Raw genomic sequence first — 24,019 nt, forward strand, 5'->3', positions numbered from 1 at the left:
AGGAGACAAAGAATTTGCTTGCAGTTCTACAGCAGTTCCCTCTCCATCCTTATCTAGCATTGCAGTCTTTTGGATGACACTCGCATCCACTTCTCCAAGCAAAGCTCTTGCCTTTGCCACACAGCAAAAGCATTTAGCCTTGCTATCTTGTCTGTGAGGCCATTGTCTTACAGCTTCTATCATCGACAGACAGCAGTATCCTAGATCTGCCAATGATGATTAGCCATATGCTAGAGCAGTAGTGGCATACACTCAATAGTGTGACCAGGTCTTGCCAGTTCATGTGAGTGGTTGCCCTGCTGTCTGCCCTCACTAACCCCCCCACTCCCCCTTCCCCTCCTCTTCTCTCTGTCTGTCAGATGCCAGCTGCCGGCCGCTCCAGGGCAGTGGTGTGGAGAACGGGGGCTGTGAGCCGGAGGCGCCCCCCTTGCTGTGCCAGGGCCCCCGAGCCTTCCTGCAGGGCAGCGGCGTGAGAGCCGACGAGGCGGTTAGCATCAGGGCCCCCCAGCGCCGAGAGCAGAGTGCCAACAGCAAGCACAGCCGCGCCAGGTGAGCGCACACGTTTGGCGTGCACGGGTCTCCCTGTGTAGCCCAAAACACAGAGAGCGGAGCACGCGCAGAATTAGGCTGTCACCAAAATTAAGTGGGATACACACTGGCAGGCTGAACCGGTGAATGGGGGTTGCGGCAGAGCTGGAGTCAAACCTAGACAAGAACGGGAGAAGGAAGTTTGGGTACGAATCTGTGGAGCGATCACCCCGCGTTGAATGACTCAGTATAGCTGCAATGCGACACTGCGCTCAAGATCGTCTTCATGGCATAGCGGTGATGCCAGCAGTGCAAAGCCTGGCATGGTTGCCTGAACGTAGGTCATTGCATGCCCAAGCAGTGCGAACATAGCATTGCTCAAGGTAGTTCCCCTTTCTTCCATTTCTTCTACTCATAACCATGACTTTTTTTCAAGTCAACAATAACCTCTAGGCAGACACAGCTGCATGTCTCACTTTGCTTCATACAAAGCTTCAGCCCCACCCATATCTCACCACCCCAATGGTCTTCTGTTATTCCCAGTTGTCTGTCTTAAGCAACGTAGGAATCTTAGCCAGCTGGACCTTTTGTGGTATTTCCAACAAGTAGTGTGCAGTTCCTAAAAAATTAAAACTGAGGGCATAGGTGTGTCTGCTCGAAAAGTATCTTGGAATATAAATGTTTACCGCTTACCATTGTGCAAGTGTGTAAAAATGTTTCAGGCTTAAACTAATGACATTTACACCTTTGCAATTAACTTCTTTTTATCCTTTTAGGTTCAAGTCTGGATATTTCATCATTTTTTTATTTATTTGAGTAAAGCACCTTTACAAGGTGCTGAAGAACTGTACTGTACATTGTCTGTCCATCTAGTGTACTGTACAGCCGGCTTTTGTCCTTATAAAATATTTAGTTCTATTTGTATATCACAGTGTCATTAACAATATTGTTTGTATACAGTAGTTACAGTAAGATAGTGGCAGAACACAATGTTCTTGTGCTGCACTAACTGGTTTGAATGGGGGGCAAAAAGAAGCCTTTGGCTTAGTTCTGTGAGAGGTTGTAGTCTTCTGCCTTTTTGGGCATTCTGAAAAAGGATTAGGTAGGGTATTAGCAGTGCCTAGTCTCACCACGAAGTAAGAACCACTGTTTAATTTATTTTGGCAGGTATTATACCTTGCTGAAAAAGTACCCATTATTTAGTGTGTATTTTTAGTTCTGTAGCATGTACTGTAGTGATTGCAACTTTCCATTCCAAATGCATGCGAATGGGGTCCACACTGCTTGCTGGAAATGTCCTTTCAGATGCATTTCTAATTCACGGATCAGATTGCAGTTCACTACATAATCAGAAAGCTGGAGTAGGTCATGTGGACACTTGAAAACAGAAATGAAACAGAAGCAGATCCTGGAAGTTCATTTTTTCATCAATAAATATAAACAGAAACTTCTTGCACTTGTATCGTAGCCAGTCCCATAATAAGAGGTTAGCTGTAGAATCTGAATATGCAGCTATACCTGTAAACGTATGGTACAAGACTCATTATCGGAGCCAGCACAAAGCAGTGTGCCCATAGTGTCTCTGATAGCTCCTGATGGGTCTAATCGGCGCCTCTGGAAGTCACTTAGTAGAAGCAGTGTTATTTGAGCATCCCTCCTACTTTAACAATGCTCCTTTGCTATGTGGGATTTATTTCTCTGTGCTGCTTGCTGCATTGTTCTGGCCTTTCTCAATGACTGCAGTTGACAATGTTTCTCAGGGCTGATTAAAAGAAAGAAAAAAATATGCAGGGGAAGAGTTTCTGTGTCGCACAGGAGAGCACTGTTAATCTATGAGTTTCAGAACTTTGTGCAAAATGCCTTCCATGCCCTGCTTTCCTTCTAAGTGCATTGACATTTCATTTCTAACCATCATTGTCTGTAGCAATGGTGAATTACAGTTTTATCATAAACAAGACCTAAGAGATCCTCCCAAACCAGTGCAGCCCCCCGCGTCAAATACAGAGTGAACAGGACTGGAGGTGCCGGTACTAAAGGAGAAAATTTTGGTTTTAAAATTAAATGAACAGTACAATAATCTTCATTTCATGCTCTTTTGTAGGTAGGAACAGCCATTATTGTCATTAATTTGGCAGACACTTGCATCCAAAGGGACTGACTGCTTTTCTGTACAAATTGTGGCACAGCTGGGGTATTTTGCCTGCACGTCCTGAGCAGAGTAATTTGCTCAAGAGAATAACAGCAGCGATCTGAAGCCGCTCAGGCCTGGTCACGAGTGGTCAGCTCATTCTGCCTCTCCACAGCGCATTGGCTCAACACGCTTTACAGCTGTCTTTCCTCCTGATCGAGGCAGAGAAAAAGGCAGCCGTTAGAAAAGTGCTTGCAGCAGTGATGCTCCTCTCAGGCCGATTCTGTTTACAGCTCATCATGATCTGTTCGCATTGAAATCTCTTAAACCTGCCTTCTTAACTCGCAGCATTAGAAGGGACCTTCGTTTTCAGTGCTGATTTTCAGTCAGCCTACCTTTTAAAGCTGTAATTAACCGCTGTCAAGGTGTCCACATTCTGTGTCGTAGAGATGTCTATTAATAACAGAAGGAATGGGAAGTACTTGTTACAACTTGACATACCCTTGGTAGCAGCACTCTTTATGACAAGAGTCTCTTGTGCTGAACCAATTCAAATAATTCCAGTCAAATTTCAAAGTGGGGAGGGTGTTGGTAAAGTGGTTGGTTTATTGAAATGGATGTAATCACCTAGTTATGACTTGTGTCGGACATTTTGTTCTCTGTTGTTGTCAATAAAAAAGACTTGTTCAAGCAAAAACAGTACAACCTGATAGAAATAAGCAACTCGTGCTGGGTTAGAACAGAATCAATAGTTATAAAATGAAGACCGTTTTTTTAAAACGTGATTGTCACTTACAGTATATGATTGTGAATATAATCTTAATACTGTGTTCGTTTTGATGGCTTATGGGATGTAGGTGAGAAAACATTGGAAAGTGTTTCAGCAGCTGTATTTGCTGCAAACTTGAGATCAATACTCATTGTATCTTATTGACCAAAGCCAGAAAGAACTGTCTGGAACCGGGCCCACAAAGGGCTTTGTAGTTCTCTACATGTCACAGGCGCACCTCCTACACTCGTCCCTGGGCCTGCTAGCTCTTCAGCTCTATAGTTTTTACTCTTCCTTACTTGGTTTCAGAGCTGTGTGTGACTTTGTTCATTCCTTTCAGGATTTTGAATATGCCACTCTATTGTAATCAAAGTCAAAGTCATCTTCGTTTGAAGTTAAAGACGTTCATTTCTTTTCATCTGTCTGTGTAAGACAAGTGTTTTATTTCTGGAAATATTTCTACAATCTCTTCTTCGGACTCCTTCCAGAGCAGCAGTGTCCTTTTCATTGGAATAATGATGTTTCCCCTTTCTATTATTTCCAGGTTTTTGTCCAGTAAAGTATCTTTTCCTTCATTGTCTGCTTTTCCCAATTTTAATGTCTTCGTACTCCTCAAGACACTCTGCCTGTTCCCTCTTTTTTTGTGTTTTCCCTTTACTTTTAAGTTTCTGTTTCCCTCCTATTTGTTCAATTCTTAGGACTTTTTAGGAAAATATTTTAGTGAAAATACCTAACTTATACAGATAGATGTAAAATCTACAAATATGTGTCACTCCATTCCTCCACTAGCTAACAAAGAATGCACCTACAGTACATGCATGACTTACTACCTATAAGGCCACATCTCATGGTGAAAGAGCTTTACAGAAGGTAATGGGAGAAAGAGCACACCTCCCACTGTTATTCCAGAGCTCTATAGAAACCTAGGCAGTATTTCACAACAAGATGTAAAACTCCTCTACGACAAATCAATTCAGGCTACGTCATCATGCAGGACTCTTGGCTATTACTGGTAATCAACACAGCTCCTCTTTAGGCCTGTGGTTATCCAGGGCAGGATCTCCTAAGACATCGCACTCCAATCTTACTTCCTCCATGCGATACACACATCACCTCCACATTTATATCAAAACCAACACAGAGACCCACATATTTGTGGGAGCTCTGATACAAGCATAGAAAACTTTAATTTCATAATGCCAGAGAAGTTGATGGAAAACGGTATCGCAATCATCAAACTATCTGATGCCACTGAGAATGTGAGGCAGAGAATGCATTCTTCTAATTGTAATTGAGAATTTTGTCACACACTCTTGGACATATTCTGACTCCTGTCGTTCAAAATAGGAAGCTGACAAATTTCATTGAGTTCCTTAAAATGACCTCCTGGTGTGAAATACCACTGCTCCAGCCTGGTACAGTATCTCTTCATTTATCAGCTTCGGGTAACATTCCCTGTGTTTAAGACTTACATACATGTCTGTATCCTTGCAGGGTAGTGTGCATAGATTACAGTGTGTGTGGTTATAATTAATTAATTAATATTGCTTACATTTATACAGAGCAGAGACACAATGCAGAGACATTGTCTTTCTGTAGCTATGTAAATGCTGCATTATTGTACACACTGTTTCCTGAGTTACATTCAAAGCCTTTTTTAACATAAATTACTTGGAAGTTGCCTTACTGAAAAATACCCTCACTACCTGGAGAAATACCTTCCTGGCTCACTGGCCATGTGAGCAGAAGAAGAAATCAGTGCCCTTCTCTAGGCACAGCTGTGTTCTGGTCGTTATTTATTTGCATTTTCCAGTAGATGATTGTGTTAGGATCTCTAAAGAATAAAAATGTCTTAGAACTCTAAATTAAAATCCTACCTTCATTCACCCATTCTCTAACTCTTTTGTCCAGTTCAAGGTCACAGGCTGCCAGTCCATCGCAGGACACACTCAGACACATACACAGACAAACATGGAGAGAAAAAAGAAACCCCACACAGACAAAATCCCAGATCTGGAATCGAACCTGGGGCCCAACCACTGCAGGCCTAACAACTGTGCCCCCGTGACACTCCTGCCTTCATATCATTTCAAATTTCTTATCATGTTAACAAAAGTTTATGGTAGTAATCTGCATTTTTTGTGCACATTGTAGGGTTATTCTGAGTCAGCTTTGATTTACTTCACATTCCATTTGGAAGACAGTACCGTATGTGCCTTGTTATACTTTTACTGTATTTTTGTTATAACTGTTTCCTGAAATTGTCTGATTTACATCACTCTGTATTGTTATCCTGTTTTGTGATTGCTGTGCAAACACATCTTGCTTTTCAGAATACTTCCCCTTATTCCTTCATCCAAATCTTTTGGGTGTTATGAGGTGCCTACCAAGTGTTTGATGTCGTATACCTTGTACTGTAGTTTGTAGATCATGTACCGTGCAGCACCTCTGTCAGATTGATCAGCGATGTACTGGAGGCGTGTTTCTGGGTCGAGAAAGGTAATTCTTAATTGCTGTAAAAAAAGTTCTCAGGCTTGCAGAACAAAACCAATTACCCTGAAGCCCCAGACTGGACCAGAATAAATCTGGTTGTGTGAAAGATTGCAGACTAATGTTCAAATCCACAGTGCACTGCAAGGCTAGATACAGTATTTGTGAGAATTCTGATGCAAGGATTGAAAAGTGATTGCCAAGGTTGGACAATATAGAGTGCCTGGATATTCCTTATTTTGCTCTACCTCAGGTACCTGAGATTCTGATATTCATCAGTAAGGGCTCTGGCTTTCCTTGTCTGGCTCCAAACCCCGGGGCTGTGTTATCACTTCCAGATTAGTGCAAGTCAGCTGTTCCAGTCAATAACATCAGGTAAAATAATTATCAAGTGTCCCAGCTTTGAGCTTGTTAAAAGAAAAAAAACAGTATTAATTAATAAGGAAGACAAAATCAGTCCTCCCATGTAATCACCTCTTTGTTCTTATGCATCTTTTAAAACAGCCATTCAGTCATTAAATGTGCAGTTCAGGAGCAGCACGTCTTAAGTCATTCACCCACAAGGTGGCGCCAAACTGTTTCCTTTTTATTTTGTTGAACGTTCTGTCTGATAAAGTATTTGAATAATGTTGAGAAATGAATAGATTGAAGCAGTCTAGTGAGGGCAGGCTTGAACTGCCTGCTTGTAAGGTGAATCCTGCAGTGTGGAGACTAAAATGCCGGCTCAGACATTGGCAGTCAGTGCTGGGTTCTATATGTGACCCTGCTGAATCAGCCAGAATTTTGCCAGAAAATGTGATGGGGGGGTAGTGGTATGTGTTTGAAAGACATCGCCTGGTTTTATCAGCTTGTTGTTCGATACAGAGATAGAGAGCCGGGGAAAAATAAAAGGGTGTCTTTCTGTATAAGGCAAAACGAAAAGGGGGTAATAATTGCAGAAAAATAAGTTATTTTTTCATGAAGATTGCTCAAAACACATTGCAAGACCCGCAGCAGATGCTCGGTGGTTTTGCTGAAGCAGAGCGAAAAACCAGGAAGACACAGGAGAGGGACAGAGCCTAGTTGAAATTGTTTAAAAAATGTGTGTGTCTGTGACCGTCCACACAGTGCAAGCCTGGGACAGTGTGTAGGCTCTATGCAGGTCTGTTTTTTTGTGTGTGTGAGAGAGAGCGCTCTACTGTGTGCCAGTGGGGAGTGGTGCTGATGAATTCCCAACTCCTGGCGCAGTATGGGGTGCCCAGCCAGTGCCAGCGGGCTGTCATGGGGCAGAGATCATGTGACTGGCGCCCTGGCAGGGTTGACATCACAGGATCAGTTTCAGCAGGCTGGAGCTTGGGGGAGGCAGAGAAGGAGGATGAAAGGGGGGAAGGGGGAGGAGGGTTAGGAGAGAGCAGCAGGAGTGTTCTAGACAATTCTAAGAAAAAATCTACTGCAGATGTGCTTGTTTGTGTGTGGTTTGGAGAAGCACTTGTTTATAGATCTGTCAGAGGGAAAAAGCAAGAGGTTCTAAATGTGTGAGGGAATGTATTTGTGTGGGTGCAGGTGTGTATGTACGTATCCCAGATGTGATTGTGTGTGTAGTCCTGAGAGCATTTGTGTTTGTCTGGATGTTTAACAGTTTTATTTTATTTTCTTAGTTGCGAAACGGTTTTATTTGGTTTGGCTTGTTTTTCTGGTTGACTTTAATTTTGGGCAGCAGTGTGGAGTTGCGGTTAGGGATCTGGATGTGGGTTCACATCCCAGGTGAGACTCAAGCTGGTGTGCCCTTGAGCAAGAAACATCACCCCATTTGTTCCAGTAAAAGTCCCAGTTGTATAAATGGGTACAAATATAAATTGCTTTGGATTAAAACGTCAGCCAAATAAATGAGTATAACTTGTAAAAATCTCTGGCCTTATGTGTATTGGATAGTCTGTGTGAATGTGTCCTTTCAACGGTTTGTGTCATTAATTTGTTAAATAAACCCAGGAGAAAAGACAAGGAATTTCTCTCTAAAGCAGCAGTATTTCTTCTTTAATCATTTATCCTATTTAATCGTTTTTGAAGGTTTATAGTGCCCTCCAGCGCAAGTTCACCATACAGGGTGGGTTTGCTCTCACTCTAGGTCCATGACATTGTGCTTGTATGTGAGGAGCTCCCTATTGGAAAAGTCACTGTACAATTTTCCTTCCTAATATACAGTATTATGGAATAATCTTGTATGTGTAGAGAACCATCACCATGAAAGAATAAGCGTGACCTAACTTTCACTTTCAGAGCTCTTTTAAGAAGGGTCTGCCTCATTTTATGCCCTTTATGCCATTTTTACACACTTTCACCAGGAAAAAATGTTTTATTCATATTATAAGTAATTTGTTCTACGGCATGTTAGTACTGTGCATTAAAACTAATTCCTCTTTATAATCTTTAATTCTACCATGTCTTATTCATTATTGTTTTTTTTATTTTTCATTCATTAAATAGTTTTTTCTGGGAATGACAGTAAAAAAATTAAAAGGAATTGCTTGTCAATAGTTTTGCACTGTATCGGAACATACTGTATTCAACTTGTTATGAAGGTAAGAAATAATGCTTTTTTGGAAAGAAAGCTTGCCAGTGTTTTCCAAGGACGTTCAATTTCCCCCAGGGTCCAGGGTTTCAGGGCTGCCCTCAAAGGGTAGAGCCATTCATAAACTCATAAGAATGAGTTAAATACTGTCCAGCGTGTGAGATTCTAGAGCTGGAGCATTGGGCTTGGCTGCATTAATATTCCTAGGTATAAAATATTGATTATAATAATTTCACTTGACAAGGATGCTGCCTCCAATGTGTTCTACTGCTTTGTGTAACACACTTAAACTCAAAGCACGCTTAAATTAAATTTCACTTAAGGAGGACGCCAGTAATTTCTGCTCCTGTATAGCATGGGAAGATTGAGTAAGAGAGGTCATCTACCACTGTCCATACTAGAGGCAGTGCTGGGAATATTTTGTGGTCACAGTTTCCTAGATTTTGTGGTTAATGGAAACTGTGGGTGTTTTTCTTATCTGGCTTCCCCACTAAATGACCTTCAGAAAACGTCTCTTGAGAAACACCAGCGCAATACAGAAGGAGTCTTGCCTCCTGCCCTTCCTTTGGTTTTCTGCAGAATCAGTACATGTAACAAGGTGACGATGGCACAGTCGGCTTGTGTCTCAGCGTGTGGGTGTTGGGTGTCTGTGGAGTGTCGGGCCGAACTAGAGTGTCTGTGACTACATCTCTCCAGTCTCCAGTCTCCAGTCCATTCACAGTCTGACAAAAAAGAGTGTATCCATTCTGTAATGGATCCAAACAGATCGTATCCTGACTCCTGACTAAAATATTCGTCCGGTGATTGAGAAAGAGAGGAAGATCTGTGCGAAAACACATATGCCCATTGAACTGCAGAAAAATCTGTAAAGAAGTATCTTGAAAAGTATTGTGATTCACATATAATGTGCAGAAGTGTACAAATTGCGTAGCTTTCAGATGAGAGTTTAAACCTGTTGATTTATTCTTATATAGCTAAAGCATATATATGTGGTTAGTAAAGATTAGTTTACAGTTGTTTGGTGGGCATTTGTAAATTTGTCATAGCTGAACCCTAAGCTAGGAATGTATAGTTGTGTATTGAAATGTCTGTTGTTTTATTTCTATTCTTTGTGCTGCTGGTGTCTGTAGGCTCTGTCCTGTGCTTTCCATTACATTTTATCCTTGAGCTGCTGTGTGCTCAGTACTGGCCTCTTGTGGTAAAATTATCTCCACTCCAAAGTGTTCTTGTTTCTTGACATCACTGTTTCCTGACGTCGCGATGTTTTAACAGTTGAACTGCATGCTGAACATGGTCCTAGGCTCCAGTATTTGGGGGAAAAGGTCTATAAGAAGCAGCAGTATATGTTCAAGTTACAACAGCTATAGTCTGTTAGTAAATCATATCAGAGAAGTATTTAGGTTACCTGATAAAAAATAGAGATTGCTTTTCTGATTAGTTTTAAATAACATACAGGAAAATACACAAGTTTAAGGAATCTGTAGGAATCAACTTGTACTATGTTGTAAAATGTTGTCCATTCTAATGCAGCTTGAAATGTGACTTATACCTTCTAAATCAATTTAACCTTTGACAACAGAATTATAGAACACCTAACCATCCTGAAGGAAGTCTACAAAATATCTACAAAAAAATCATTATCATTGTCACTCTACGTCTCTGACATTGTGGTTGTATGTGAGGAGCACCCTTCTCATCATATGCCCGAAACAAATAACAAATATGCATGCAAAACATGGTTGTGACACACTTCTGAATTCTTAAAAATTTGCCTCTGAACTTTCTCCTGCAAGGAAATTATTTAGAGGAAAGTACTGTTGTACCTGAGCTCTGTACTTCCAGAAGGGACAATACCATACACGTATTTCATAAACAGGAATTAACAATGTGCTGTTATTCATTGTTACTAGTTTAGAATGTATATAAAACAACTCCTTTATTAAGTCACACTATGATTTTAAGTCACATTTTGATCTTTAAAGGTTACACTCAGAAACCATAACACTTCATCATGGCAGAGAGTTCTTTAGAGTGTTGATATTTTTCTTAGCATACGTTGCTATTGTTAACTGAAGTTGCAATAATAATGATGTCTGTCTGTGATAGTTTTAATCATATATATATAATTTTCTTTTCTCAGGGATATCAAGTGCAATGGCAGCAAAAGTACAGTGGAAGGTAAGCTAAATATCTTATTTGTACTGTATTGTGAGCTATTTGTCTAATTTCAGTGCTTTATGAATTAAATAAAATTTCTATACTTAGAAATCAATCTGTTTAAAAAAGGTAAGTTATAAAGTACCTCTCCAAAATACAGTCCAGATGTAGAAATGTCAAGAAGAATGAGTTTCTTGTGTACATACTGTATGTTTTTAGCAGTTTTTGTTTTAATTTTTGTGTATACTATGTTGTGTGTCAATAATTGTATAACCTCCTAACTAGTTTCCCATCGAGTTCAAAGTGTAGGAGTGGGGTGGAGAAGTATATTAGTGTTGCAAAGGCTCACAGCTCTGCAGAAGTAGGCTGAAGGAAGCTCAGACCACCTGCTTTGCTTCCTCCTCACACTGCCCTGAATCATCTTTGAGGAACCACAGTTTTTTGCCATTTAGTATTTCGTAGGACACAAGGACATTTAGCTTCTGGGGGAAGTGTACTACAAAGTTCACCAGGTTCACACAATAATTGGGATTTTGGAGTAGTGTGAGCTATGCCTTATCAGTAGTGGTACATGTCAAGAAATCTGATGAACGAACCTTCCTGAAAATAATTTTGCATTCTGCAGTGGTCCTCCAGGTTTGTGGGTTACCATTTGTACAGGAAAATAGGCCCAAATGCCAAAAACAACTGTTACACTTAATATGGAAAGTGGGAAGCAATTTCCATATTATAAAATTCAATACAAATTGAATTTTTGACTAAAAAGTAGAATTACGTAAGGATTGCAAGTACAAAATAAAGAAAATACAGCTAATGATTTGTACATCTAGTAAGCCTTACTCCAAAAGTACAGTGGAAGGGAAGCTAAATATCCAAAATTAGTTTTTCTTTGCATAAATTTACTAGGATAGTTTTATAACCATAGCAAGTTATCTATGGAGCACAGCCTGACATTCTTACCAGTCCTATTTTTGTTCTCCTGCAGATTCCTGTGTCAACTTTCTAGACTCCCAAGAAATTAAGAGGGAGAGGAAACAGCAGATCAGACCGTGTTCCCCTCTTTCTAGGCTGGCCTCAAGCACTGAGGAGCCACCAAAGACCTCTGAGCTCGCCTGCCACGGAAAGAGCAACAGCCAGCCCAGTGTGTTGCCCCTGGACGGGTACAACAGAGAACCACTGGGCGATCTCACAGTGTCCTTGACCTGCAGCCCACAGGGAGCCCCAACTGACACCCCAGACACCCGCCTGCCTCACAGGAAAGGGGGAGCTTGTTCTTTGGAGAACTTAAAGGCGAAGGGAAAAGAGGGGAAGCGGGCCCTGAATCGAATTCCCAGTGCCACTTTGCTTTCACCTGGCAGAGGCAACAACATTGACGGTATATTGACCTTGCTACGTGCAAAGTGTGGCAACGGGAGAATCAACCTGTGCCCCGTGGTGCAGCTGATTGATATCACCAAGGAGATGAGCCAGCTCTCGGGGCGTCTGCGATCGAGCGCGGTCCGGGTAGGCTGTGGCAGCCTGAGCGAGGACGAATGCCTTGAGCTGGAGGGGCAGGGAGGCTGGGGGGAAAGCACTGCGGCAACTGGAGCCTCCCTCCACTACAGCTTCTTTTCCTCACCCTCCCTGGCCAATGGTCTCCGTAGCCCTGAGGAGCAGATTCACAAGAGGCCCAAGATTGGACCAAGGCGACAGAGACAGCCTGATCCAGAGAGGCTGCAGCCAGCTGAGCTGCCACAGCAGCAGCTGCAACCAAGTGAGCCTGAGCCGAAGATGGAGAAGAATGAGGATCCACCAGCAGAACCGCCAGCAGATCAACTCGTAGACTTACCCAATCAGCTGATGTCTGTCTGTCCTATTACTGAGACTACAGTTCCTTTAGAGAGTCCACTTTGTGAAGCAGAACCAGCCACAAACCAGCAGAACATCCCAGAATGCCTACCCGTCACACCTCTTAACACAGCGCCTGTCCTTGCTCCCCAAGTAGAAGCTGTAGCTGAGGAAAGACATTCAGAGGTCCAGCAGCAGCCTCCTGTTCCCCGAGGGAATCCTTCAATTATGCCACATCCTGAGAATGAAAGGAAGTATGCCTTGAGGAGTTCAGGGCGGCCTAGGTTTCCCTGTCACTTGAGAAAGTCATCACGCCTGCGACGAGCTCTGGAAGGGGTGACCAAGGATGAGAAGGAGAGACCCAGCAAAGAAATAGCATCAATGGATAACTCCAGGGGGCGAGCACCAGCAGAGAAATCCTGGAAGGGGGACAGAGTGACAGAGGCTTTGGAGGTGAGACGTGCTGAACAGGATGATCATAAAGGCTATAGTGAAACTCCCTCTGGGACTCATTCCAGAAGTGAGGAGACCGAAATGGCTTCAACCGCCACCCGAAGCAAGCGGAAAGGAAAATGTGTGGGCATCCGTAAATTTGTGGTGAAAGTGGCTCGCATCCCCATTCACATGAGCCGCCGTCACAAAAGCTACAAGATTTCCTCTATGGAGAGCCCTGTAGTGCCAGAGGGTTCTGGAGGAACGGAGGAAAGGGAAGTCAGTAAGGGGCCCCAGCGCGAGCCCACGGCTTTGCTGAAGATGAAGAACAATGGCAAGAACGTGATGGTTATGTTTCCCCCTGGAGAACTTCCGGTCATCTTGAAGAGGCGGCGTGGACGACCCCCCAAGCAGATCCCACCTGGTCAGCCTGATCCCCGGGAGGTCAAGGCTGGAGAGGTAAAAAAGCCTCGCCGCCGACGAAGAGTCAAGCTACCTTCTCCGCTGCCCTCTTATGTGGCGGACACCAATGATGCCAAAAGTGACTATGGCGACGTTCTCTCTAAGCTAGCCTTCCTCAACCGCCAACCCCCAACAACTGGCCGATGCTCCCCACCACGTTGCTGGACCCCCAGCGAGCCTGAGTCCCTCCAGCAGCCGCCTGAGAACCCAAACATCTCTACCCTGCTGCACAGACTCCAAGGTTTCAGGCGAAGAGGGGGCCGGGCTGGCTGCATGGGAGGAAGAGGTGGCCTTGCTGGATCTTCTGAATCCTTCAAACGTTCCTTTAGTGACTTCTTTGAGACTATTGGGAAGAAGCGGAAAACCCCACCAACAGACCCCACTCAACCTCGTAAACGAGGTAAACCAGCAGCAGTCGAGCATCCCAGAGTTCCTCCAGGAGAGAAAGTGGTGCGCAAGAGGCGTCCACGTAAGAATGGGATATTGAAGGCAGGACAGGTGCAGCAGGGTCAGGAGTGGACTGCAGAGAATAGCTGGGTCAGAAAAGCTGATGGAAGGCCCAGCCAGTCAGAAAGGGGCCCTGGTTACCAAGGTTCTTCATCTCCCCGAGGCTTTGCAACCTGTGATTCTGGGAAGAGTGGCTACTACTCAGCCCCACCCCAGAGCAACCAAGAGTCCCAAGGACTTTTCGCTGGATATTTCCGCTCTCTTTTAGATTCAGATGATTCCTCAGACCTGTTGGACTTCTCCATGTCTAACCCGGCTGGACCCCGTGGTGAATCTCGCAAGGTTCCAGGTTGTTATGAAACTGGAAGCCCTGCTCAAAGCCAGCGTTGGTCCCCTGCTTTTCCCAAAAGATGCCCCAAAGCTAGTCCATCTAACAGTGAGGGCACTTCTCAGCCCCCCAATCCCGGAAGACCTCCTTACCCACAAGGCAGTAGCTACAACCTTTCTCAAACATCTCCTACTTCCTTTCAGAAAGCAGTCCCCCCTCTTTCCCTCTCCAGGTCCCCCAGCTCCCCCCATCCTTCTGGTAGTTATCCACATTACTCTAGCTTTGGTAGTGGGTCACAGGCAGGGAGCAGTCCTGCAAATTCCTCTCTCCAGCCATTGAAGCAGTATGAAGGGCAGCGGTTGAGTGACTGTAATTTCCCCTATGGAGGAGGCAACAATAAAGCATTACCAACATCTCCCAGCAGCCATTGCAACATGGGCTACTCCAGCCACCACACGTCAAACACACTTGGAAAGCGAGGGTACGGATTCCAAAGCTCAGTGCATTCAGCCTCTGCATTGCTCCGTGCAGAAAGTCATACAGGGGCAGTCTCTCCAGGGGGATTCATGGCAACCAGGAATAACTCCTACCCTTTCCCATTAGATAGCTGTAGGCAGTACTCTACAGTGTCCCAGTGGAGCTACAGGCCAAGCTATCAAGGGAACAGCTGGAACACAGAAATCTTCTGCCCGCAGTATCCCAGTTCCTATGACTACAACACTAGCAGTGAGCCCAAGGATATATTAGACATCTCTAATTACACTCCCCAGAAGGCCAAGCAGCGGTCATTTTCTGAAACTTTCTCTGAGTCCTCCTCAGACAGTTCCCACTTGGGCCAGTCTGGAGCATCAGCTGGATACAAGCAGCAGGAGCCCCCTCCCTCTGGAGAGAGCCAGTCGAGTCTCTCCAGCCTGGAGAAACTCATGATGGACTGGAATGAGAGCACCACAGGCCCCTCTTATAACTGGAACCAGAGTGTCCTTTTCCAAGGGGGCACAAAACCAGGTCGTGGGCGAAGGAAAAAGGCTGAAGCCCAAGGAGAGAGCCACCACCTGGGTTTCCCTTCAGTATCTTCTCCCTCAAGTTCCTCTTCACCTGTCCCAGGCCCTAAGAGGAGCACTGTAGGGGCTCGTCAGCCACGAGGATCCCGCGGTGGTTTCACCTCTTGCAGACGGGAACGAGCCACATTAGGGAAGCCCAAGGCCCAAAAGGCTACCTCCCAACCTGCATCCATGACTCTGTTTCAGGACAGCCCAGACATGGCAGTGGACTATTACAGCGGTGATAGCAGCAGCATGTCCCCTCTTCCTGCCCAAGCTCAAGGTTATGGGCTAGGGGAGAGAGAGCAGTGTGAATACTCCAGTCCTTACTCCGTCAACCCTTCTACCCCATCCTCAGAGGACAGGTTTTCCCAGATGTTCCACAGCGAGGCAGCCTCCCTCTCCCCTGTGGTGGCTTTGCAACCTGAACCCACCAAACCCTTCCATTCACCCCCTTTGAAGCCCCCACACGCTTACACCGGCCCTCCCAAGACCTTTTCCCCAAGCTGTTCCCCAACCCTAGCTTACAAAGAGAGCCCGTTGCCCTGTGATGCCAGGAGGCTGCTGTCCTCCTGTGCTGCCCAGAGTCCCCACCGAGCCAGCAAAGACCTGTCGCACTATGACTCCCCCAGCTACAGTGGCTCCCCATACTGGTACCCACAGGGCGGCTCCTTGGCTGGCAGCCCCCACCATTACGACAAGAGGGACGAATTTGCAGAGAGGGTGGGAGTGAGTCCCCAGATCCTCAGCTCCATCCCACTGGGCCATACAGAGAAAGAGTCCCAGGAGATGGGTAGAGTAGCATCTCTAAGGGTAGCCGCCCCCCCTTCCCCTTATCCTCCTCTCCTTGCTTCTACATGTGCTGCTACTCTGGACAATTCCCCCATCCACGAAGAGCACAGCCTTCACCTGCCCCCGGAGAACTACCACCCCCGCTACCCACCCCTTTCTGCGCATGGGCAGCTGGGCATGAGCGCCCCTCTTCATCGAAGCGGTGTGCTGTGCCAGCTTCTCGACCAGCCAACAGAGGACAATTTCACTGTCACCAGCCTATAGGGACTGGGGGGGAGGGGGTAGGCGCCACTGCTGGCACAAACCAAGGCTTTGTTTATAGGTAGGCAACAATCTCTCACAACTACTTTTTCCTATTTGCTGGTCTCATTGCTGAAGTGAATATTGTTTTGATATTGGATATTGGATGTTTTGAAAAGAAATAAAAGTGTGAAAAACTTAAAACTCTTAAATTTAAAATCTGAAGCTTAAAAGCAAAACCTTAGATTCCCTTATCCACTTCAGAAACAAAACCCAGGATGCCTTTATCCTTTTGGTGCAAGCTAAACATTCAAGGATATTGACATTATTTGCTGTCAGCATTTTAGACAAAAGGGGGAACAGATAAGACTTACTGCATGACAGTTTGAGTCATTTCAGGATTTACACATTGTACTGGTGAGGCAGAAAATCAGCACAATGAAATAACTTTAATTCACAAATATGTTTGGACAGCGTTTCTCATATAAGGAAAATAATTATTCCGCAACGGGTGTTGTATTAAATTTGAGCCTACAGCTTATAAATTCCAAAATGAATGGAGCTGCCATTCTTTGGGAGTCTTGACTGTTCACCCTCTCTCACAAGATTTGATTCTGTTGACATCATTAAATAATTATAACATCACAGTGTACGGAACAAAGACGTTCTTGTTATGTCCTTTGTGTCTTCTTCAGTACTGTGGTTATTACATGTGTTCCGATGAATAAATTGGGTCTGAACTTTGCACAGTCAGTTCAAGGAGTCCATGACACATTATGCTTTTCCTTTGTCTCCAGCTTTCATGTGAAAAATATGGTTGCAATATATACAATGTGTGAATCATCAGTTGGATAATGTTTATAAAGTCAACATATTTCTTATGCACAATGTCTTTTGGGGGCAGTTTGTCTTTGAGCACTTAACAGGCATGGTCCTTGAAAACTTGTTTTACTGAATATTGGTGCTTTTTCTCAGCTGAAGAGCCACATAGGAACTCTGTCCTTACTTAAGCCCCATTTATCCTTTCAAACTGCACTATCTAGCCTGCTCTAGTTTCACCCCCTCAGCTTTCTCACTCAGGGGGCCCCTTTACAAACTCCTTTCTTTGACAGTGTCCCTTGATTGGGAATGAACACAAATGTTCATTAATAACTTCAATGCAGAATATACCCTGTATGCAAGTCAAACAATCTCTTGTGCCCTACCAGCCTAAGTAAGGGTGAGTTTTAAAATTACAGTCGTGGTTATACAGGGTATTCACACTCCAGGAATTATACATAGTAATTGAGTGGAACTAAAAGAAAAACATTTCATTCATTAATTTTATATGTATTATTGATGATAGATGCAACATCAAATATAGTAAAACATAGTTCTGGTTAGGGAAAAAGTGCAAAGTAATAAACTGGATTTACAGTAAATGCACAGATCTCCTCCTGGAAGTGCTTGGTCTTGAATTGGGATACTTTTCTCCCTTCTTTGACATTTCTTTTTCTGTTTTAGATTGGCACAGGCAAAGGTGTTAAATATGATGAATTTCTCTTTGCCTTTTAAATGCCAAAAATCCTTTTTTGCAAAGCAGTGGAATCACTTTGAGCATAAGAGCTGTTGATACACAGTATGTGTGCAATGAGAAAATTCATACTTTTAGAAATTATTCGAATGTCATGGCCACTGTATATGAAATGTCTGTGTTACCCATATAGGGGTGGCACCATGGCATTTGGGTTTGCTCTGCTGCCTTTCAGGTCTTGTGTCCTGGGTTCAATTCTAACCTCGGTGCCTTCTGTTTAGCATTTGCTTGTTCTCCCTGGGGCCATATGAGTTTCTCCCTTGAAAGATACTTCCCTGAGTTGCTCTGACTTCCTCCACACTCCAAAGACATGCTGTCTTTATCCCCTGTATACATACTGTATGTGAGAGCTGCAGTGGACTTGCTTACTGTCCAGTGTGTATCCTACCTCCTTGTGCTCCTTGTCTGCAATATCAGATCCTGGCTCACTGCAACCCTGTATTGGACTAAGCAGTTAATTAAAATGGATGAATAGAGAGATCAAGTCTAACGTTAAAAGTGTGGGTTAATTTTTCTATTTCTACTTTGAGATTATTCTCTAAGTTTTTTTCTAACTTTTAGTAAAAAAGTGGAAAATTCATTGATTGTGTAGATTAAAAAGCATATTGTTACAAGATTTTTCATAAAAGGGCCAAAATGCCATTTGGACTTGTTAGCATTTTCCCTTGGAATTACTTCTAAAAACCCAGACTCTCGTGGTGAGATAAAGAATAAAATTGGTGTAAGCAACAAATAAATGTTGAGCAAAATATTGAATAGAATAGTTAGTTGCTCTGAAAAATGCAATCCATCTCTGACTTTATTCAGACATTGAGACATATACTGTACAGTACTAAGGGAGCAACAACTCTGAAGTGATAAAATTGACACCTTAGATCTTTTGTATCTGTTTGTCCTGTAAAATGTCCATTCATACAGGTGCCAGTAGATAAGTCTATTAAAATGTTGGTGATACTGGATGAAATATTAAAATCCCAGACCAGGAGAGGAGGGGGTAGTTGTATCTATTTGGATTTCAGCATGTTTATGATCTCATTCTTACCTAATCTGTTCTGCAAGTTCTTAAAAACTCTCTGTTGTTGCCATTTGCCTGTCAACTGGCAAAAATCTGTTCCGTAGAGTTTCTTCAAGGTGCAATGTCAGCAGATAAGCCCAAGGAAGTGTTTCAGTACTGCACACCCTTTAGTCTGCAGAGGCTCATGTATGAAGAGTGTAGAAAATTAGGTTCCCCTGAAAAGCTAGGAAGATGTTCAGTTTTCACTGGAGTAGTCACTCAGCTGGATAAATGATACACTGCATACAGAGATTGCACTGGTATTGAAATTGATTATATAAATTGTTTGCAATTTTAAAATATATGTATATTTTACGTTTAACTAATGTGTTTGATTTCAGATCCAATGTCACTTTCATATACTTTTTTGCACATTCCAAAGCTCACTTTTGAAAGAAAGCCCAAAGATCAAATGTGTAAAATGTGAGAGCAATGATAGTCTGTTGGGTATGTAGAATGAAATAGGCTTATCAGTAATATGGAGTAATAGAAAGATTGGTTAGCAGAGGCATATTGTATTTTTGTATTAATTTGTATTGATTATTTGATGATTATCCATACTGTAGGTTCTCATTGAGAGTTTACATCTGGCTGGCAAAGAATATATGCAAAAGACTGGGACACTGCAATTTTCCTACGGCTTCTGGTTTCTGTAATTCTAAAAATTCCAATATTCTGTCTTTTTCCCCTTTTTCTCTATCTGTCTTTTTCAGGTGCAATTTAACAGAGGCTTTTACAGAAGAATTTTTTACACTTTTTTTTTTAAGGGGATTGAAATCATCGCGGACATTTTTTTTTCTTTTTGTAAGAGAAAAAAAACTTGAACTTTTAGCGGGGAAAAAAACTGCAACACACTCAACGGGCCCTAGCAGTGACAATCAAAAGAAAAACAAACAAACAAACGTTTATTTCCAACAAGCAAAAGAAAAAGTACCCTCTTGAGAAGGAGTGGGGACGGAGTGCAGTATGCCTGGCGGGTGAAGGACTGGCGTTTGTGAGCTGTGAAGAGATGGAGGCATGGCGACAGACCCTGGCTTTACAAATCTCCATGAAAGATCGTTTTCAGAGCACAAGTAAGTTCTCTTTTCCCTCACAGAAAGGAACGTATAATCCCACCATGTAGGTAATTATTTACAGTACTGGTTAAAAAACATGAAATTGTGCTAGATACACAAAACATACTTGGACTTGCAAGTTATTTTCGAATTTGAACCTTAACAGTTGTTTATGAACTGGGCTTCACAGGTACACCCCCCTGTGTCCTCTGTCACATGGAGGTGTCACATGTCAGTGGCCCCTCCCACCTGTAGCTGCCCTTCGTCATGTGACAGACCAGCCCTGAGCTCGGTTGTGCCTTACAGGAGTGTTCAGAAGTGACTAGGTCTGTGCCATAATGTGTCTCTCCTTGGTGAGCTGTAGTTGGTTGGTGTAAAGAAGAACAGGTCCAGGCTATTTGCACTTTGAAAAGTAGAAGAAAGGAAGGGAACAGGAATAAGAGGCCTAGGAGTGGGCTAAGTGTCCCAGAGAAAGAGAATGCGAGGTACTGAAGGAAAAACAGGTCCAAACAAATGAAACTGGGGAGATGAACTCCATTGGAAATGTGAAACACTGGAATGGAGAGATCTAGAAACAAATTAGTCATTGAAAGCTGGGGGAAGGTACAGTATGAATGTAGCATAAAGATAATTTTGGCTTCTGATGTCTTTGTGGAGTAAGAGTCCTGGAATCCCTGTCAACACGTGAAAGCAAAAAGATCTGTGCAATCACGACTGGGGGGAGGTATAATGGGTACCTGTTTGGATTGGAGAAATCTTTTGAACACGCTGCCCTCACTTGTGACATGTTCCCTAAAGTCTTTTTTCAGCAATGGAAGTGGCAGGATACTTTCTGCAAGAGATTCAGTGAATGAGATGGCTGTTTAAAAAGTATCACTTACCATGCTTTTAAAATGCTGGTTTAAGGATCTCTTTGCAGAACTTCCTACACTGAAACCCCAGGCTTTAATGTAGCTGATCTGCTCCAACACCTCAAACACCAGCTTGGAGAGGACAATGGGAAGGAACCAAGCTAAAGAACATAAGAAAAGTGCTTTAAGGCAGGATAAATAGTTTGAGACTCCTACACCCCTTTGTGTAAAGAAGCATTTCCCCTTGGTGGCCATCTACAGTATGTCCTCTTTACTATATCCTGCTTACTCTGAAAAACTCTTTTTGGTTAATCTTTCTATTCCTTAGAGGATTTTCAATACTTGAATCAAGCAGTGTTCCTGTTTGAGACTAAACCGATTTTATTCTGTTTTAGAGAAAGACATTATGAAGTCTCAGACAGATTCTCTTGTGTTCATCCAAGTGGTTACCAAAGGGAGTCATAGAGTCGCTGGCAATTGTCAGTGAAAGTCACAAGAACTGTATCCTCTACTGTGTTATACCAAAAAAACATCAGATTTGGTTGTAGTTTTTAACCTCTCCCTCTCTCTTTCTTGTTTAGCCATTCAACTGGGCAGTACTCCATTTCCCATCCTCCTCTTCAGTGCGATTAAAGTTTTTCAATCACCCAGGATTCCAGTCAGGGCCTTTGCCATCGCCTAGCAACAAGAACCTGCTCTCCCTCCCTCCTCTCTCTGTCACTCCTCCAGACTTGCTACAGACTTGTGGACTGCAGTTGTACAGTTCATGTGATACCAGCATATGTATATAGACTTAAAAAAAGAAGACAAAGAAATGGTTATTATTATGAAATATGCACTGAAATGTTTATTTACGTGAAAACAAAATATGGAAAGGGTTTATGACATATTTATTGTATATAATTGTTTTATTTTAATCTATGTATGGCATATCGCGTTTTATCCATCAAGTGTAGTTTTGTGGTGTGATTTATGGCATGTTTTCTTTTATATTTTTCTTTTTAAAAATGCTGTGCGCACCCCAAAGAAATTGATTTATATATCTATATAGATATATATAGGGAAAATACTACTACTTAAATTTTTTTTACAGTTATTGTTTTATCCTCCTTCCTTCTCTCCCTGTCTGTTGTGCAAAGCGATTTTTGCTTTCTGTGTTGAAGCGATAAAAGCTCAGGGTGTAGAATGGACTGGCAATTCTTCTGGGTTTTTTTCTTTTCTGGACTCTCAATGTGTTGTGAGGTGGTTTGTGAGATGGAATATTGTATTGTCTGTTAACATATCATATACCTGCAGTGCATATGTTTCAATACACATTCAGTTCAGACCATTGCTAAATAATGTCTGTTGTGTTTAATTTGGGGGTTTGACTGAGTGGGTAGGGGGATCAGTTTCAATTTTTGGAAAAGCAGAAATAAAGATCTTCACTTGTTGTGCATGGTAAATTGGCTGAAATCCAATTTTGAAGTCCCACATAGTTAAAAGTCCCATTTTTCAAAATGTGAACTTAATATATTCTCATCTAGACATGTTTAACGTTTTCTTCTTTGAACTGATTTAAATTCAATTTGAAGTAAGAAGGACTCATAAATATGTGGGATAGATGAGTCTTAATTAATCCTATTATTCAAATATTTACTGCTTAGATGCCAGACATTATGTCTCTTTGGGAATTGTTTGCTTACTCCCAAAACACATGTATGCTGTGATGTGTAAGTGAAATATAATAATTGAAGACATATTGTGCCAGAGAGGAGTTAAAAACAGGTAAGTGTGAAGCACAGCTTATCTTTTCTATACAATGGAAACTCCTAAAAGGCGTTTTGTTAAATACAGTCATCTATGCACACACACTGCAAAATAAGGAACAATTCCAAGCTGTTAACTTTACAAAATATATAAAAGTATACAAAGTAATATGCACACATACAGGTACTGTATATACACAACGTAGAATAGATTCTAAGTTATGCATTGCCTACACAATTAACAGTACATACTGTAAGTATGATCAAAGCGTTTCAAGTAAGGATGTGAAAGTGTTCAGTAAAATCCCGGTTCAATCAATTAAGAGATTATTTGTCAAATCCTCAGCTGGAGTCTTGGAACAGTATTAAACAACATCAGGCTTAAGATTCAGCATATACAGCCAGGCCCTTTAAATACAGTACAAGCCTGCTCCCCCATAACCCCTCAACGTTTCTTTTAGACAGTATGCTGTAGATAAATATTAATGGACCCATTCAATGAGTCTCACTAAAGTATAATGCAAAGTAGAAAATAAGCCTAGTCAATTCACTGAATTCTGAATCATAAATGCATCATCATATAAGAAGGAGACTGTACTGTGTACATAGCAGATCCCCTGTGTTAATATCCCTTGTGTTGCATTTCATCGTTATTTGTCATTTATCGGGTCTTTAATTGCTTTCGTTTGCAGTGTTGTGTGGATGTTTTTACAAGAAAAAAAAAACCCCATCATGATATAGGGACATGCGGTGCATATGCTAGGCACGCTACAGTATTAGTATTCCAACGGTGAAAGCGCAGCTGAAGCCTTTGGAACACGACGCTCCGTTAGACATTCTAATGAAAACAACACTTCTACTACGCAGAAGTTCAAACGAGGACACAGGCGAGCTGTGCGGAGCGGAATAATTTCCCTGGGAATGAGCCAGCCCGCCGCTGCTGCAACCAGACTGGTCAAATCGAAGGAAACTGTCCCGATATCCGCGCTGAAATCATTGTTTGCACATAAGGCCACACAAAGCTTGGGAACTGGAAATACTTTAAAAAAAGTGACGTCTGTAGTTGATTATAGCCTAAAAACTGTTTTCATAGGCAATAAATGACGAAGCATAATAAGATATGATCGGAATTCTCTGTCCGTCTTGGCTCAAGATATTTTAGCCGATTACAGCTCATTTACTCCACTAGAGGAAAGCTTCTATCACCCAACACTGTTCTCTTAACGTCTGCAAACGCTTTAAACATCACCTTGTCGATAGGGTGTTGCCAATTGAAATACCGTGCCCTGTATATAGATGCCACCTGTTGGCTGCATTGTGTAACAGCGGACACCCTTTTGTGTGAGCCTGCAGATATTTAAAAAGGGACAAAGGGAAGAGAATCACTTCAAGAACTTATCAAAGACGTTTTCATCGGAACCATACTTTGCAAGGCTGGGGAGTGTTGGACTGTTGCCCTTTTGAATAAGGACACATAGTTTTAAACCCTCTAAACAACAGCTGTGTGGATACGATGACACCTTTTTAAGTCCAGGAGAGATGTAAAATAC

General features: G+C 42.6%; 1 protein-coding gene across 7 annotated transcripts in view; it reads left to right on the forward strand.

Annotated features, from left to right (window-relative positions):
- ahdc1 (AT hook, DNA binding motif, containing 1) overlaps positions 1-22,152 on the forward strand; it is a 92,689-nt gene extending 70,537 nt beyond the window's left edge. For 3 of the 7 annotated variants that reach the window (XM_015348744.2, XM_015348747.2, XM_069195537.1), the window contains exons 2-6: positions 360-549; positions 10,604-10,641; positions 11,606-16,270; positions 19,529-19,888; positions 21,303-22,152. In XM_015348744.2, the coding sequence (XP_015204230.2) occupies positions 360-549; positions 10,604-10,641; positions 11,606-16,212 (4,835 nt within the window). In that variant the 3' untranslated portion in view covers positions 16,213-16,270; positions 19,529-19,888; positions 21,303-22,152. Of the gene's footprint in view, positions 1-359; positions 550-10,603; positions 10,642-11,605; positions 19,076-19,528; positions 19,889-21,302 lie in introns of all 7 variants that reach the window. The other 4 variants (XM_015348748.2, XM_015348749.2, XM_069195538.1 and 1 more) reach the window with 2 other exon arrangements.
- Positions 22,153-24,019: the final 1,867 nt, after the last annotated feature.

This window comes from Lepisosteus oculatus, chromosome 11 (genome assembly GCF_040954835.1).
Source record: "Lepisosteus oculatus isolate fLepOcu1 chromosome 11, fLepOcu1.hap2, whole genome shotgun sequence".
NCBI lineage: Eukaryota > Metazoa > Chordata > Actinopteri > Semionotiformes > Lepisosteidae > Lepisosteus > Lepisosteus oculatus.